Raw genomic sequence first — 16,367 nt, forward strand, 5'->3', positions numbered from 1 at the left:
TCATATAAGGAACGCCTATGACAGCGCCGATGTCCAAATTCCTATGCATGAAAAGCTATAAATATTCAGACCAACATGCAGCCGAGCTCTGACCCGCATATCACATAGCTAAAGAGGGCTTGTCGTTCAGCCCAACAGACAGAGGCAAGCCGAATGAGTTCCAAGCAATCTGTAGCCCAATTCTTGGTATATCTTCAATGATAAGGAATGCCACCTTGTTCATGCCGAGAAAACACAATGCTGAACCAGCTGAATAAAGTGTCTCGTCTAGAGAAACATTGAAGTCCGACGATGGGATATGGCACGCACCGCAGAATCGATATCGTGGTGGATTCGAAAACAATGAGGAATCTCAGCTCAGCTATCGCGATGAAGACATTGGTTTCAGCGAGAAGATACTGGAGTAAGCTTCAACGCGGTGGCGTTGTGAGATAAACGCGTCGATGTGGGTTTTGTCTCTGATTTTGATGCAAGGGAATAGGACACTAGGCCGGTTGGACTTGAGGGATGGATGGGAACCATTTACACCACACAAAGAGGACCATTCTGTCCAACATCAGGCTTTTATTATGAAAGTAGCAGAAGGGACCAATCGTAAACTTTTGGTGTATGTTTTTGTCTACAGAGTATATCAATATTATTGTAAAGGTCTTTGTAGAGGATTTATGTTTGTGTAGAAGCTCGACCTATCAACACATCCCGTAAGTCTAAACTTTATCGTAGGAAAATAGCATTATCACGCCTGAACTACTCATTAAGAACCGTACAATCAAATGCACCGTCACTTTCTTCACCAGAAAGTAAATTCTCACTTACCCTATCATCCACGAACAAAATCCATATCGCTCATAGATCCCATGACTATCCCCATTGACAAAGAGAAGAAATGCAGATTGAACTTTGTTTCTAGAATCAAAGACAGTGATGTCTAGAAATGGCATGACGGGACCAATAAAACGGAGTCCTACGATCCATTCGACCCAGTGACACGGGATCACAAGTTGTCTCTCCCTGTCCAACACGGGCTGTGGCATGTCGCTGAATCGGGTCAGTTGGCGCCGCGGAAAAATAGGTAGCCCCTCAACACATCCACAGAACCATTTTACCCGGCCGAATGAAGTCATGATCCTTGCAACGATGTGGTTTCGACTATCGCATGCGCTTGACACTCAACTGTCAAAAGGGCCGTTATTTGACGATTTCGGGTCCAAACCTGGTGTAACGCTACGTGTCGGCCACACTGGAGCGAGGTCCCCCGCAGGTTCTGCAACCCTAGAGGATAAATCACACATGTTCATGCAGAGACGGCTGCAACGATTCGATGAACATCGACGGAGCCATTAGTTCGCCCCCTCGGCAAATGAAGCGGGATAGTTGAGGACGGGAGTTGCGGGGAAAGATAGTCAAGTTGGAGAATCTTGCTGCTAACTAGGACGATCTTGTGGTTTGAAGAAATTGGCAGCCCACGCACAATTGATGTCATGGATAGATAAATAGGCTGTAAAATATTAGCATATATCGAAATTGAGTTTCATTTGAAGTCTTCTTCGACAAACCATCATAGGATAGCCCTATCACCAACGACGTGATCATCTGAACATGGCGAGACTCCCCTTTCACGCCGACCACATTGGCTCCCTCATTCGGCCAGCCTATGTATCCGACCACCAGAAACAGTTCGACCAAGGCGAAATCACTGCGGAGGAGCTCCGCCTAGTCCAACAAACCGCCATCAAGGAAGCCGTCAAAAAGCAGCAGCTCAATGGCACAAGGGCGCTGTCATCAGGCGAGTTCGATCGCAAGTACTACTTCTCGGGCTTCTTCGAGAAGCTCACCGGTTTCCGCGAGGTCAGCCCCGTGCCATGGGAACTAGCACGCCTCTCTGCGCCGCCCATCGCGGCTCTCAAGAAATCCGGGCAGCAGTATCCCATGGCTGCGATCTGCGAGGGCAAGATCAGCTACGACAGCAGCCCGTATCTTGAAAATTGGCTGCTGCTGCGCAACACTGTTCCTCAGGAGCAGTGGGGAGAATGCAAATTCACGATGCCCCCGGCTTGTTATTTCCATTTGAGGCTGGCTCCGGGAAAGTGTTATAGCGCCGATGCGTATTCCTCAGACGAGGACTTCTTTGCGGATTTGGCAGTGGCATATCAAAAGGAGATTAAGACATTGTATAACGAAGGACTGCGCAATCTCCAGATTGACGACCCCACGATGGCATATTTCTGCTCGGAGGAGATGCGAGACTCGCTGCGCAACGACGGCGTGGATCCTGATGAGCTGTTTGACCTATATTTGAAGGCTCATAACGATTGTATCGCGGATCGTCCTGAAGGGCTCCATGTTGGACTGCATATCTGCCGAGGTAAGTCGTGGGTTAGGATGCCATCCTTCCAATCTGTTCCATTCCTTTGCGATTCAGAATAATGACCCATTCCGTGTGATTTCCACAGGCAACTTTTCAAAGTCAGTCCATTTCAGTGAAGGATCATATGAGAAAATCGCCGAGCGCTTCTTCAAGGTTCTCAACTACGACACTTTCTTCCTCGAGTACGACAACGCAAGATCCGGAGGTTTCGAGCCTCTGCGCTTCCTTCCCAAGAACAAGAACGTTGTCCTTGGCGTTGTGACGACCAAAGATCCAGTACTCGAGGATTCTCAGGAGATCAAGCGGCGTGTCTTGGAAGCTGCAAAGATCATTGCAGACGGCCAACAGCGCAGCGTCGAGGAAGTCATGGAGAACATTGGTATTAGCCCGCAGTGCGGCTTTGCCAGCGTATCTGTTGGAGCTGAGGGAATGACTGAAGAGAAGATGTTTGCAAAGCTGCGGCTGGTGAGAGATGTCGCAAAGGAGCTTTGGCCAGATCGGCCTTGAAGCTGACAAGACGCTAGACAAAGGGTCCTAGGGTTTGCAGCTATTGATTCTAGCCTAACTGGAGTCTGACGGCGAGAATGCCAAAGTAGTATTAGTCCTGTAGAACATATGCATGTTGGTAAGAGCCAAAACATTCAGCCCTTAGTCAACCTGTTTACATGTAAACAGCGTGATATTTTGTCATTACATGTAGCTCAGGTATGCAGTGCCGCGTGTGGTTGTAATATGTAAAGTCGTTTCGTTGCGTTCATTGGTAGCTAGTTTCTGTTAGATTGATTAGTTCCCACCATCTTATGAACTTTTACAGGTCGGTTCGTAGAATCTGATGGCATCTATGTATACTCTCCGCCCCAAATGTCATTCAAGGGGGTGCCTCTGCAGCTGAACGATGCACATGAATCATTCACGTTGGCCCCTTAGAGCGTATGAGAGGGGTTCGGGAGCCTCAATTCACCCGCCCACATAAGCCCTAACAGCAGAGATTTGATCCTCTTTTCCTTGCGAGTGACAAGGGATTCGGCATCGTACGTTCTAAGCTACTGCTAACTCGAGCGATGGTCCGTCGGGCGTCAGCGACTTCCGCTAAACCTCCAGCTCGTCTACCATAGGAGTACTAGTTTGATTAGTGATTATTGTTTAAAGCCTCGAATTGATTAATCACGATTCAAATTGCCATACATTTCCCAGCTTATCCAACGTCGAATTAGTACCTGTGTAATAAGTAGGTAAGCACCAAGGTATTAGTGGAAACGTGTCAAGGTCTTGACTGTAAATAGACATATCTTTGGCTATTAAGCCCCTAGTCAGAAACAAAGCTGGAGAGACGAAGCGCAACTAAATTGGCCAACAGTATCTGTCACTAAAAAAAGACAATGGTGAGGTGAGCATGCTGTGGACTGTGAATGGTGAAAGCAAAGCAAAGCTAGCTTGTTAGTCTTATCCACGGGATGGTGTGAAGATATCATATTAGCACATGTACTCGTAGTCCAGTCGCATACTATAAGTGATGGTATCCCAGGTCGTGGTGTCGTCGACCACAAGCTCTCCTCTTGAGTACTTGTCCATTCAGCCTAACTGACTGTCTGTTTTTGTTCTCACCATGCGTTTCCTTTCCGACACCACGGGCCCAGACCGGCAGGCTCTCGGTCCTCAGATGCGAGTTATCGGCGCTGGTCTTCCTCGATGCGCGACCTCCTCGCTTCAGGCCGCTTTGGAATCCCCCCATCTTGGATTCTTTCCCTGCATGCACATGGCCCACGTAATGCCGAGCAATACGCGCGCCGAGATTGTCCTCAAAGCCATGCGGGAAAAGGATAAAAAGAAGAGACAGGCTCTGCTACACAAGATTTTCGATGGTTACCAAGCCACGACAGACTTTCCTGGCTTCTGGTTCCTCGATGATCTCATGGACATGTATCCAGACGCCCCGCTGGTCCTAAACCAACGCAAAGGAGGCGACAAGTCCTGGCTGCAAAGCTGGGACAGCAGCTTAGCCTTTTTCCGCACATGGACCTATCTGTTGCTCTGCCTGCCCGTGAAAAACGACCGTCTTCATTGGCTTATGCACCAGGAAGCAAAGAACCAAATCACGGAGCGGTGGCACACAAAGGATCTGGATGGCTTTTATGATGCATACCAGAAGCATGTGCTCGAGGAAGCCAAAAAGAGGAACCGCAAGATTTTGGTCTGGACGGCCGAAGACGGCTGGGGGCCGCTGTGCGAATTCTTGGGCAAAGACGCACCAAAGGACGAGCCGTTTCCTTGGGTCAACGACGCGGCGACGATGCAATTTGTTCAGAGGATCCTCGTTGCCAGGGGCATAGCGTCGTGGTTGGCCATCTTTGGCAGCGCATATGCAGCATGGACATATGGGCCATCTCTTTTGCAATCCCAATTTGTTCAGAACTTGTGGCAGCAGGCTCGCCAGTTGCTGTAAATGGATTTGACTGATCTGATGAATATCTCCATGCAGCCGGGATGATAACAGATTGTTATCAGTTACCACTTCTCAGAGAATGTCGGGAGAGGTTATGATTTGGAAGAAGGGAGAGGGTTAGTGGAGGAGGAGAAATTGATATTTACGAAAGCGTAAAGAGCAATTCAAGATGTATGTAATTAAATAGCAAGCGTTTAACTCTGTCCATGCTTTAGTCAGTCATGACATAAATTCTTTCCAATCTCTGGGAAATATAGGTACTAAGTGATGAAGCTCGCAGTAAGTGCAAGGTGGGAAACTGCAAATCAGCCAGCTGCCTGCTAACTGCAATGCAATCAAGCGAAATAGCACCTATGACTGTATAATCTCGCAAAAAAAAGGGAAAGAGCAAAAAAGAGGGTGTTTGATAATCACAACATCCACACCTCGACAATGCGGAATTATATGTTAATGAAACAGATAATTGATAATAAAAAATAGAATTAAAATCATCAAAAAATAATTTTGTGTTGCGTCTCCTCCGGGAAGGCTCGAACTTCCAACCTCCTGATTAACAGTCAGACGCGCTAGCCAATTGCGCCACAGAGGATATGCGATTGTTGATTTTGAGGTGCTAAATTTAGACTATACAGATATGCCTAGCCTCCTATTGCGTCCCTGCATGTGGTCTTGCAGTGCTCCTTCCGTAGATCGCTGTCATTCAAACGGGCTTCTCCGCATACTTACATGTGCCTGTATAAATGCATCCAAATGACATGTGAATGTTCCGATCCGTCCTTTGATGGGTAAGCACAGCATCTTTCACGCAACTCTCTCGTCATTCCTCAGCGCCTCAAATCACCTCCACGGCCCGGAATCATCGCTAGGGAACAAATACCTATTACGTCGCACTGCTACAAATCCCCTAGGCTCCGGCTCTTCGCCCCTAATAAACCACTACCGCTCAGGTAGACACCACTGCGTCATCCCCAAGTCCGGAAGACACGCTTACAGCCGCTTCAGGCTCAGTCACGAGCACATCACCGGCCGGATTCGCAATTGCGGGGAGCCTCTCTGCCGTTGCGCGACTCTGCACCGCAACGCTTCTTCCGGTTTCAGCATCTCAGGTGCTCGCCCTGCTGCTCACACGACAGCCATCCTGCTGCCCTTTCCCCTTTCCCGGCCTCACCACAGGCTACTGATCCCTGCTGAGAGGCTGTTGTGCCACCTGAGCCTAATCCACTTAGAGGCTATCAGCATTTGCCATCGCCTCACTATTAGAGACCTGGCCCTGGTGCTCAGTCGCAAACAAAAAGGGCTGCTGGGCTGGAGCTGCCTTGAGCCTAACTAAGCCCTTTTACCCCCAACCTCGACCTCCGGCTGCAACTCAATTTCTTGTATAACCTGCTACTTCCACAAACCCTCGGTGACAGTGATCGCGAATAAAGGCACCCTAAAACTACTCGTCGCTTTCTATTTTTATTCTACATACCTATATTCAATCCAGCTCTGGACGTCAAACGGGCCGCGTCGGGCCTCGTCCTCCCGCCACCATGTTCGACCTCTTTGCGATGCTCTTATCGTGCGTTTTATCTGCCCCGCCATGCCGTCACTGCTAAGAAGCGCTAATGCCCCAAGCAAAACAGCTCTATCGCATCCTTCCTCTTCCCCATCTTTGCTTCCTACAAAGCTCTTAAGACGTCGGATCCTGCACAACTGACGCCATGGCTCATGTACTGGGTCGTCTTCAGCTGTTGTCTGCTGGTGGAGTCGTGGGTTTACTTCATCCTTGCGTGGTACGTTTTACAGCCGCCTCCGTGTCCGTCTCACGCCGCTTGTGACGCTCTGATATTGATTCATTTGGCTTAAAGGGTGCCGTTCTATGGCTACATCCGCCTTCTCTTCTTCCTATACCTGATTCTACCGCAAACCCAGGGCGCCCGAGTGCTATACGAGCAATACGTCCACCCCTTTCTCCGCGACAATGAATCGCAAATCGACGAGTTCATCGCGAGCGCCCATGAGCGTCTCAAGGCGGCCGGTATCGATTACTTCCGAAAGGCAATCGACTACTTGAGAGTCAATGTCCTGGGCCTGCCACCGAGTGAGCCCGAGCCTCCCACTCCTCCTCCGAACACCTACCAGAGCTACACGCAGTCGCTCCTCGCTCGATTTAGCATTCCGACGGCGACCGGACCTGCCGCCCCGTCAAATGTGGGCTCGGATCTCTTCGGTCTGCTGGCCAGCGCCGTAGCCGCGGCGACCGGTGGCTCGGGGGCACGAAGCGACGCTGCTGGCGTATCGTCATCATCAGTCGTCCCATCTCACATACAAGACTCGGGCGAGAGGATGACCTTTATCGCCTCCCAGCGGGACCGTCTCAACGTCCTTCTCACAGCCCTGGATCGTGAAGCGGCGCAGATTCAACGAAACGGCGGACAGACGCAGTCCCGATCTCGCTCCAGGCACATGGATAGCGACGAAGAGGTCACACAGAGGCCACCCAGCGGGCTCAGCGGATGGAGTGGACTGAGCAAGAGCCGCAGCGAGACCGACTTTGAGAAGATTGATGCCGAGAGCGGGGCCGAAGATGAGGCCAACCTCCGCCGCCGTCACGCTGGAGGTGGCGACGGTGGTTCGTGGATGCCTTGGGGTCGCAATACGCAGCCGGGTACAGGCCACAGCTCCGGACTAGAAGACTAGGAAGCACAAGAACATCGGAAATGGCTGGCCCGCGAGTATAGACTGAACGCGTAGACCACCTGTTACCGCCATGTCGCGTGGATGCTATACATGAATTTGTATGGAGACTTGGACACTCTTTGAGATATTGAATCATGATATATCGAGGGGAGTAAAAACGGCCCCCACATGCCTTTTTTGTGTACATCCAACCCATAGGTCTAATCAAAACCTTGCTGCATGGCACCAAACAAACAAAAACTGTTTCTCTAACACAAGTATCATACAAGTCCATTCCTCGCCCGTGTTGTCATCAATGTAGTTGTTTTCGGGGGTGTCCCTTTTAATGCAATTCGCACATTTTGCACTCCCAAGGTGATCGTCAAATCCTCGTAAAATTCGCCCTCGGCGACTTAAAGAAGCTCACCCCATCCGGTGTTTGATCCCTATTTGCTGACCTTGTAGGGATATGACACATCCACATCGCCCTTCCTATACCACTGCACTCGCTTCTTCTTGGTTGTGACGTGCTCTACCCACACTTCCTCCATGTGATTCTTCTTGAACCATCGGACAAAGTGGGGGTCCCACAGCTCGGAGGCGATGCCCAGGTCTTTGCAGCAGCGCATCAGGGCGTTTGATTTGCAACCTTCGACGGCAGAGGGTAACTGTTCGGCGGAAAAGTACGAGTTTTCGCCCTGGGCTTGTGAGACAAAGCTGTAATAACGTTAGCAGACGGCTTAGAGTAACGCACGCAGCGATTGGTAGTGTCTTACCGGCCATCGACGATGAGCGCATACTCGCGGGTCACGATTGAATCGCCAACAACGGCCTCTCCCTTGGGAATCAGGCCCCATCCCATGGGACCAAAGACCTCGTTCAGCCTCCTCCTGTACTTGATCTCTGGCAGATAGATGACGCCGTCGGGCTTGACCTCGATGTCCTTCTCGTCCACAGGCTGCATCAGGGCCTTGAATTGCTTTTCTGTTACTGGTCGGGCCGAGATGCCGTAGAAACTCCTCGTCCAGTCCACGGCGGCCGGGTCCGTCACATCGTCATCCTCCCTTGCGTCCTCGTACGCAATGTTCTTGGCTTGGTAGACAACATCGCTGTAAGATGCTGCGGGAGACGGTGTAGATGCTGCGACTGCCGGCTTGGTCGCTCTGGGCGCAGGCTTTGCGTATTTCGGCGTCCCTGAAGCTAAAGTGGAGGTGGGCTTAGCTGCGGGCTCTTCTGACGTTGACGTAGTTGATGTCTCTGTGGAATAGAGCCGTGCTGATGGCTGGATCGGTCTGAAGGAGCGGCAGGCGAGTTGCCTGGAGGCAGCGGAAAAGGCTCTACGTGAGGGAAGCATGGCGAATATGGATTGGCAGTCTGGAATCTTTCGATGTTTGAGTTCCAGAGCAATGGTTGTGAATTCACGGCATCTGAAGATTTCATGTGTTATCGCTGATATGGCCCGGTCAAAAGAAGTTCCGGCTACCGCTGTGTTTGTTCTTTGTTTAATGTTTGTTTGACGCACTGGTGAATTTCAATACAAATCGGCATTTCTTTGTTGGAAAATTATAAATAAATGTTTTAAGTGAGTCAAGATAATCTATTTACTGTTGTTACATTTTTCCTCGAGTTGGAAATAAAATTTGGAATAACGTGGCCATTTATGTATCCTTGGTACTGGTTCGCTCATTGTTACCATGCTGCTTCCAGCATTCTTTGAAATCCTCCATCTACAAGGCACAAACACAAATAATTAGTAACCACTTCGAACTCAACATAAGTGCAATAGAAATTTGACTTATTCTAGAACAAGACAAAATACCTACCTCTTTTGCACATGCTCTCCAATCCTTCTTTTCGTAGTAGCAGTCTGTCATTTTCATGTTTTCATCTGTTCACAAACAGTGAGTCAGTTTTCCAATTACCCTAGAAGAGAGAGATATTCTGCAGAAAATCTGTGGAAAATGTCTGTTTGGTCTCATCTTCATCGTCTTTTCCTTCTTGATATCTCCTCAAATGGCCAGAAAGACATTATAGAACCAATTGACTTCAACTCGCGACTCACCCGCGCAGCCCGTGCTGAATATCCGCTTGTCCCTAGAGTTCGCAAAACCACGGCTTAGCGTCGGAGCCTCTTCAAACGGCCAGCTTTAACCCGCTACTCACCACTCATCCGGCTCATCGTCATCCTCAATTGCCGCGGCTGAAGACTCTGTAGCTGGCGGCTTTTCTTGCGTTTGTCCGGGCATATCGAAAGAGTTTGCGGCTTGCGAAAAGTCGTCAATGGTTCCGGGGTTGTTGCAGCGCCGGTTGATGTAAGAGAGAAGAAAAGAGCAAATATTGATTATCAGGTGGCGTGACTTGTTACTTCGGCCGGAGAAAAGCAAAGCATCATGGCGCCCAGTCGACTCAATATCCTGGTCCATACAGGTCAATATTCCCCCTCCACTTGACTTCTATCTACTGTATCAAGTATTTTTGCTCACTTTAACAATAGGCACCGGGACTACGGCAGAATCTGTGCGGCATTGCATGTACTCTCTCCGCCGGCTTCTATCCCCCAACTACGCCATCATCCCCATCAATGAGACGGCCCTCCTAAAAGAGCCGTGGGCCCAGACTTGCGCTCTTCTTGTGTTCCCTGGAGGCGCTGATCTTGGCTACTGTCGGGTCTTTAATGGCGAGGGAAATCGCCGCATCAGCGAGTTTGTCCGGCGAGGAGGGGCATATCTAGGTCTCTGCGCAGGCGGGTATTATGGCAGCAGCAGATGCGAATTTGAAGTTGGTAACAAGGCATTGGAAGTGATCGGCAGCAGAGAGCTTGGTTTCTTCCCTGGAACGTGTCGTGGCGGGGCTTTCAAGGGATTCGAATACAAGAGCGAGAAGGGAGCGCGAGCTGCTACTGTCAAGGCAGAAAAGCAGTCCCTGAAAGACAAAGTACCCGGCGAATTTGCCGTCTATTATAATGGAGGCGGTGTCTTTGTTGATGCAAGCCCAACAGGGGGACGCAAGATTGAAGTTCTGGCCTCATACAAGGACGATTTGGACGTGGACGGCGGTGACGAAAAGGCTGCAGTCGTTCTGTGCTATGTGGGAGAGGGCAAGGCAATTTTGAGCGGGCCTCACCCGGAGTAAGTCATTTATACCATTCATTGGCCATTTTGTGAAGCGAGAGCTTCGGCTGACATATTCCAAGATTTGCCCCAGCCAATCTCAACGCGCAGCCAGACATCCCAGGATATAGCGAGCTGGTCGACAAACTTGCCGCAGACGACAACTCCCGAACCAGCTTTTTGAAGGCTCTTCTATCAGAATTGGGACTCGAAGTTGTCCAGGATGATTATACGCCCCCCTCGCTGTCCAGCCTTCATCTTACTGCTCTCGAGAGCGGCAAGGTGACGGAGCTGCTATGTGACTGGGGGGACGCTATCGAAAAGGAGAATGGCAACGAGTATATCCGCGGAGAGGCGGATACTTTCCAGATCATAAATCAAGCAGATGGGCTGAACCTGGATGAGCTTTCAAGAACTTTGCCACAGGTCGAGACGATTGATGACCCAAGCTCGATCATTAAGAAGATTATTGCTCATGAGACAAAGTTACCCAGCGATGAACTAACACCGCGCTTCAACCATGAGCGCTTCTACTCGAGTCTGAAGAAGTACAGGAAGCTTGAGTCTGGCGCTGATCAATGGGGGGATGTGTTGCTCTACGGAGATGTCGTGACTAGCACCAACACTCTGCTTGAAAAGTGCGTTTTCTCCTACACTGCGCTTGAAAAGGCTATTCAATACAATTACTGACTCATGGACACAAAGGAACCCAAAGCTTAACTGCAAACTACCAACTGGCTTCACATTTACTGCTACGACCCAAGTCGCTGGCCGAGGACGTGGAAGCAACGTTTGGGTTGCACCCCCTGGATCTCTCTTATTCTCTACCGTCATCAATCACCCAGCTCACCTTGCCGCTTCACGGCCGATAGTATTCATCCAGTACATTGCAGCTGTTGCCATTGTTGAAGCTATCCGCTCGTATGATGCAGGCTATGACAAGATGCCGGTCAAGTTGAAATGGCCCAATGATATATGTAAGTTACAATAAATGAGATATCAATGATGGCTCTACCATCTCTCTTCTCTATGCATATAGCCTTATACATATAATTCATGCTAACGTAAATATCAGATGCCCTTGATCCTACAAAGCCAGCATCATCTCAGTCCTACGTCAAAATCGGCGGCATCCTCTCTCAATGCAGCTACTTCAACGGCGCATACCAAGTTGTCCTCGGCATCGGCATCAACGCCACCAATCCCCGTCCGACAACCTCTCTCTCTGACCTGCTCCCACAAAACGTGGCGCCTTTCCACATAGAGACCCTTCTCGCCCGCATCCTCACCCGTCTGGAGGCCATCTACGAGCAGTTCCGCCGCGAGGGCTTCTCCCAAGACCTCGAGTCACGGTACTACCGCCACTGGTTGCACACGGGTCAGGCCATCACGCTGGAGGCCGAAGGTGGTGTCAAGGCGAGAGTATTGGGCATCACTCGCGACTGGGGGATGCTGCGTGTTGAGGAGACGGATTCTGAAGGAAGGGGGAACGGCAAGATATGGAGCCTTCAGAGTGATGAGAATAGCTTCGACTATTGGAAGGGACTTGTCCGTAGGAAAACATGAGCTGTCAAATAGAGTACACGTCAACACGGTTAAACAGATAGAGGGCTCATCTAATCATTTCAATTTTACACAGGTGGTATGTTACATCGTTTCGTATTGTACAAGCATGCTGACAGCCGCGTATTGAAGTCAGTTCCAAATCGCCCTTGCTTTTTTTGTTTTCGTCTAGACCCAGTCTCCGGTGGCCTCGAAGCCTCTAGATGTCTCCCTCCTCCATAAACGCCGTGCCATGCCACTGTCGAGTGAAGATGTGGTAATAATAGAAAGAAAAAGGAAATCATATACAAAAGGGTGGATCTGGAGTTGTCGTCCCACCCCTCCTTGGAGGGGGAGCTTCGCGGCTCGCTCATCTCTTCCAAGTTAGAACATCGAACTGCCGCGTAAGCTCTTCTCCCACACAACACCGTATTATACCATAGTCGTATAAGTCGTCCGCTTCAACCCTGCTCATTGATCCTTGTAGACTTTGGGCTTCCACCCCTCCTTTGCTTCAGCCTCCGCTTCTGCTTTTTCTCGTATGGGTCCAATCTCAGCTTCGAATCGCTCCCTTGCTCTTACAATCTTGCTTTGGAGATAGAAGCTGCCACCCTTTTCAGGGTTGTTTGCGTCAAATAGTCTCTTGTACCGCTCGAGCACCTCCTCGACGTTGGCCTGGCCATTGGCGGGGGGTTTGACGTTCAGGATGCGGCAAGCTTCCTCAAGGGTCATGCCGGCTGTTAGAGAGGCTCGACCTGAAGCGCTGACGCCAGTCGCCTTGGCTTGCGCACGCTGATATTGCGACGAGGCCTGGGCTTGTTTGTAGGCGGCCATGAAGGACCGTCCCAGGATGCGAGAGCCTGTGAGGAAGGCTGTGATGACGAATTTGTGCGCCTATTACAAAGTGATCCAGGGTCAGCCATGTTGTCACAGATATTCAACATGTTGGTGTCGCAATATCGTGTGATTCCGGGGCCTCGGCAAGTAAAGAAAAAATTGGTGCAAGACCTACCATGGTGATGGAGAAGCCAGTACAGCTAACCGAAGCAGATTAAGGACACTCCTTCACAGAGATTGTGTAATCCTGCAGAATGCGGCTGACGAAAAGACAAGCAAGTATAAGCACCGTCCCGCGGCCGAGAATGCGAGAGTCGTTGTCTCTTGAATTTTCCCAATTCCGAGTTTGCGACTTATCCGGGATAAACTTGCCTCCTTTACCCGACGATCTGCCGCTCACCGAGCAGACGCTTTGACGCTCACCGCGGTAAGGCTCACTCATCGCCCCAAGTCCCCGCCCCCTCGTTCCCGGTAAATTCCAGCCACACCCACCACAGCGAGAGGATCCCCCTGAACGAGCCACGCAATTGCCCATCTCACTAATAAATTACTTGGACATGCCTAGGCCCTTGTTCGTCGTGCCCATTGGCAGGATCCGTTGATACTATTTGCCGTCGTCTGTCCCGTCCGGAAAGTAAGAAGCTAAAATACTCTCCGGCAATTGCATAATCCAATCTAAGCCTGCCGTATACGCGTTTTTGGCTGAACTAGGGCTTTCCGTCTGTTTCATGCTGAGGCTGAGGAACCTTGAATTTGGCCTAACAGCACAGAGTCGTCATCACCTCGCAGGGTTTGCGTGTGAAGAGACTTCATCTCGAAAAGCATATATTATCTAATTTCCGAATCATCTCCTTGCCTCTTCATTGCGAGTTCTCTTACCATATTCTTGAAATTTAGAACAAGACATCATAATATCGTGTTTTTTGTGAAAATAGGAAAGGCATCAACAGCAGCCATGGCGCCAAAGGAGATTGAAGAGATGCTCCTGCGAGAAGGCAGCAAAGTCTCTCCTGACAAGTACGATGAAACCACAGAGTCTGTGGACGCTCGTCAGAGGAGAACCGAGCTGTTGATACCACTCCTAGCAGCTTGTCGTGAGGTATGGACCTCCCATGGGCAGGAAGACCTAGAGCTCATGGCTGAGAAGCTGGGCGATGGCAGCAGAGATGGTGAGTCACTATCAAAATCAACCAATAGATCGAAATTTGGCGAAATTTGTCCTTGGATATGTCCAAGTAGAAGAAGAGCTATACCGGTAGACTGACCCAACATATGTATTCGTGTAGTGGCATGGCGAGGCCCATTTGGTGATTCTGGCATCTTAGAATTCTTCCTTCGTGTCCTCGCTGGCGGCAATCTGGAGCAGGGCTTGAAAATTCATATCCTGCGGCTGGTGGGAAACTCTTGTGCAGATACAGACGAGAACCGTGCGAGAGTGATTCAGGGAAATCACCTTGCTACCGTCATCAATCACCTGCAAGATGAGAGCTTGATACCCTTCACAATTCCTGTCTTGTTCAACATCCTAGTCGACTATGGTGAGCCCCAATAACGCCTTTAGGTCTGATGAATGACTGTAAAGACACTAACTTGCCATTTCAAAGAACCTGCACAGCTTGCTGCTTCACAAGCCAACCTCAACCAGCGACTCATCGATCTCTTGTCCTCTCCAACACTTGCCAACTTCATCGTCTTCGTCCCCTATTTCTGCAAGATTCTCGCACTGCTTGTTAGCCAAGAAGGCGAAGCAGCTCGTGCAAGTCCCCGAACAGTGGAAATTCTGCTCACACTGGCGACGAGTCTGCCGTCTCGAGATGACATTGACGATTTCATATCTCTCGTCTCCGTGGCCGGCGCTTACCTTGCCGATGACAAGTTCCAGGCCGACCTGATCCAGGGACCTTTGATGCAGCTCTTCCTTTCCACCTTTTACCACGCTCACACTCACTTCAATGTGCTCGAAATTGATGACGCCGACACGGAAGCGTCCCTGAAGAAGCTTTACTCTAGCCTTCTCGTCAGCTTGGCAGACATCACCGGCAACGACCTGTTCGCCTCATGCTATCCACTTCAAAGCCCGGTTGCCCAAAACTTTCTTGCTTGGCTGCAGAGCTCGAACCTCCAGCTCCAGACGGCGGCGTGTCTCGCCCTGGGCAATCTCTCCCGCTCAGATGAAGCCACCACCTCTCTTGTTCAGGTCTACTTTGCACATGGCCCCTTAATAAGGCTTCTCTCGAATCAAGACATTACCGATGCACAGCTTCTTCACTCGGCCTTGTCTTTCTTGAAGAACCTGGCCATCCCGCTCCAGAACAAGCCTCTTCTCGGTGACTTGTTGGACGTCACATGTGTCCCACGGCTATACAGCTTGGATACCTCGCCCCAGGTGCAGTTTGCCGCCGTGTCTCTGACTCGGTTGCTGCTCATCAACTGCCCAGCCAACGTTGCTCGCATATGTGCTCCTCTCAGCGCAGACCCGGCCAGCCCAGCCCGTGAACGCTCCAGTGTGAGCGGCATCATTGCTCTTTACGAGCGCTCTGATGCTGAGCCCACGAGGCTCGAGGCTGCTCGAGCTGTAGCTGCCACATGTCGGATGCTTCACTCTGGCCCAGTCGTGCCTTTACTGCCAGACTGGGAGCGCCCAATTAGTAAAGACGGCACAGCATCGTCCGAGCCTGAAGAAAACCAACGACGTGAATACTTTTACAGCAAGCACGACGTTGCTAGGGTTCTCTCGTTCTTGATTACCCAGCAGAAATGGCCAAGTCTTCGCTCAGAAGCGTGGTTCGTCTTTGCTCTCATGTGTCGTTCCAAGGAGGGAGGTCGCGTCATCGTGGAGCTGCTCTCAATCCACGGCACCATGACGGAGCTCATCAAGGCCATCACCGGAAGAGAGACTCCCCTTAGCGAGGTGGGAGGCAGCGATCAGATTGAGGAAGCGCCATACTCGCTAGCCGCTCCTGATGGCCAGATCACATCAATGGCAGAAGGTTTGGGACTCGAGCCTCAGCAGGCTGATCCCAAGCAGAAGGAGAGCATGGTTCGGGTGGATCGGGAGAATGCTCTGGTGATGTGCACGGAACTCCTCCGGACGTGGGGCGATCAACTACTTGGTTTGAGGCTGAGCATCTTGCAAGATCTGGTCAAGGAGGGCACGGAGATTGTGGCTGCGCAGAAGGCGATGGCATCGTAAATCTGAAATGCCGGGAAGCCAATGGAGTTGTGGCTGGTAAAAGAGGCTGTCAAGATTTACTCTTCATTTCTCTTGTCTGGATAAACAAAAAAGGGAATGTAATTACCCACAGCGATATATACGCATCATATACTTGGTTGATCGTTTCAAGTCGTTTCATGCATATATATCTCTTCACATCACTCATAGTTGCACGTAGTGGCGAAGGACCCA

At 50.4% G+C, this 16,367-nt stretch overlaps 8 protein-coding genes and 1 non-coding gene across 9 annotated transcripts; 5 read left to right on the forward strand and 4 right to left on the reverse strand.

Moving 5' to 3' along the window:
• Positions 1-587: 587 nt before the first annotated feature.
• On the reverse strand, positions 588-1,622 carry V8C40DRAFT_251247 (uncharacterized protein). Its single transcript, XM_083217149.1, has 3 exons — positions 1,557-1,622; positions 817-1,498; positions 588-742 (listed from the first exon to the last, which is right to left on the reverse strand). The coding sequence occupies exons 2-3, from the start codon at positions 1,122-1,124 to the stop codon at positions 715-717; spliced, it is 336 nt and encodes a 111-aa protein (XP_083070944.1). The 5' UTR covers positions 1,125-1,498; positions 1,557-1,622; the 3' UTR covers positions 588-714.
• Positions 1,503-3,080, forward strand: V8C40DRAFT_251249 (cobalamin-independent methionine synthase II family protein). The gene is made up of 2 exons (XM_083217150.1): positions 1,503-2,365; positions 2,454-3,080. Exons 1-2 carry the CDS (start codon positions 1,600-1,602, stop codon positions 2,873-2,875), a joined length of 1,188 nt encoding a protein of 395 aa, XP_083070945.1. The 5' UTR covers positions 1,503-1,599; the 3' UTR covers positions 2,876-3,080.
• A 626-nt stretch (positions 3,081-3,706) lies between these two features.
• V8C40DRAFT_251251 (sulfotransferase family protein) lies at positions 3,707-4,880 on the forward strand. The gene has a single exon (XM_083217151.1). The coding sequence runs from the start codon at positions 3,975-3,977 to the stop codon at positions 4,809-4,811; it is 837 nt and encodes a 278-aa protein (XP_083070946.1). The 5' UTR covers positions 3,707-3,974; the 3' UTR covers positions 4,812-4,880.
• A 446-nt stretch (positions 4,881-5,326) lies between these two features.
• V8C40DRAFT_t154 lies at positions 5,327-5,400 on the reverse strand. Its single transcript has one exon. It is a non-coding gene; the product is annotated as a tRNA-Asn (tRNA).
• A 768-nt stretch (positions 5,401-6,168) lies between these two features.
• V8C40DRAFT_60516 (TB2/DP1, HVA22 family-domain-containing protein) lies at positions 6,169-7,869 on the forward strand. Its single transcript, XM_083223191.1, has 3 exons — positions 6,169-6,372; positions 6,437-6,586; positions 6,662-7,869. The coding sequence occupies exons 1-3, from the start codon at positions 6,344-6,346 to the stop codon at positions 7,491-7,493; spliced, it is 1,011 nt and encodes a 336-aa protein (XP_083070947.1). The 5' UTR covers positions 6,169-6,343; the 3' UTR covers positions 7,494-7,869.
• V8C40DRAFT_60472 (mitochondrial genome maintenance MGM101-domain-containing protein) lies at positions 7,706-9,129 on the reverse strand. Its single transcript, XM_083223189.1, has 2 exons — positions 8,249-9,129; positions 7,706-8,189 (listed from the first exon to the last, which is right to left on the reverse strand). The coding sequence occupies exons 1-2, from the start codon at positions 8,824-8,826 to the stop codon at positions 7,919-7,921; spliced, it is 849 nt and encodes a 282-aa protein (XP_083070948.1). The 5' UTR covers positions 8,827-9,129; the 3' UTR covers positions 7,706-7,918.
• A 774-nt stretch (positions 9,130-9,903) lies between these two features.
• Positions 9,904-12,222, forward strand: V8C40DRAFT_251262 (biotin--[acetyl-CoA-carboxylase] ligase BPL1). The gene is made up of 4 exons (XM_083217152.1): positions 9,904-10,600; positions 10,666-11,220; positions 11,288-11,559; positions 11,658-12,222. The coding sequence occupies exons 1-4, from the start codon at positions 10,002-10,004 to the stop codon at positions 12,146-12,148; spliced, it is 1,917 nt and encodes a 638-aa protein (XP_083070949.1). The 5' UTR covers positions 9,904-10,001; the 3' UTR covers positions 12,149-12,222.
• V8C40DRAFT_251264 (import motor complex subunit PAM16) lies at positions 12,041-13,284 on the reverse strand. Its single transcript, XM_083217153.1, has 2 exons — positions 13,137-13,284; positions 12,041-13,018 (listed from the first exon to the last, which is right to left on the reverse strand). The coding sequence occupies exons 1-2, from the start codon at positions 13,137-13,139 to the stop codon at positions 12,596-12,598; spliced, it is 426 nt and encodes a 141-aa protein (XP_083070950.1). The 5' UTR covers positions 13,140-13,284; the 3' UTR covers positions 12,041-12,595.
• Positions 13,285-13,732: 448 nt separating this feature from the next.
• Positions 13,733-16,356, forward strand: V8C40DRAFT_60487 (armadillo-type protein). Its single transcript, XM_083223190.1, has 3 exons — positions 13,733-14,130; positions 14,248-14,499; positions 14,566-16,356. Exons 1-3 carry the CDS (start codon positions 13,917-13,919, stop codon positions 16,152-16,154), a joined length of 2,055 nt encoding a protein of 684 aa, XP_083070951.1. The 5' UTR covers positions 13,733-13,916; the 3' UTR covers positions 16,155-16,356.
• The last annotated feature ends 11 nt before the right edge of the window (positions 16,357-16,367 follow it).

The sequence above is a fragment of the Trichoderma camerunense genome (genome assembly GCF_050948025.1).
Source record: "Trichoderma camerunense strain CBS 138272 chromosome Unknown V8C40scaffold_14, whole genome shotgun sequence".
Classification (NCBI taxonomy): Eukaryota; Fungi; Ascomycota; class Sordariomycetes; order Hypocreales; family Hypocreaceae; genus Trichoderma; species Trichoderma camerunense.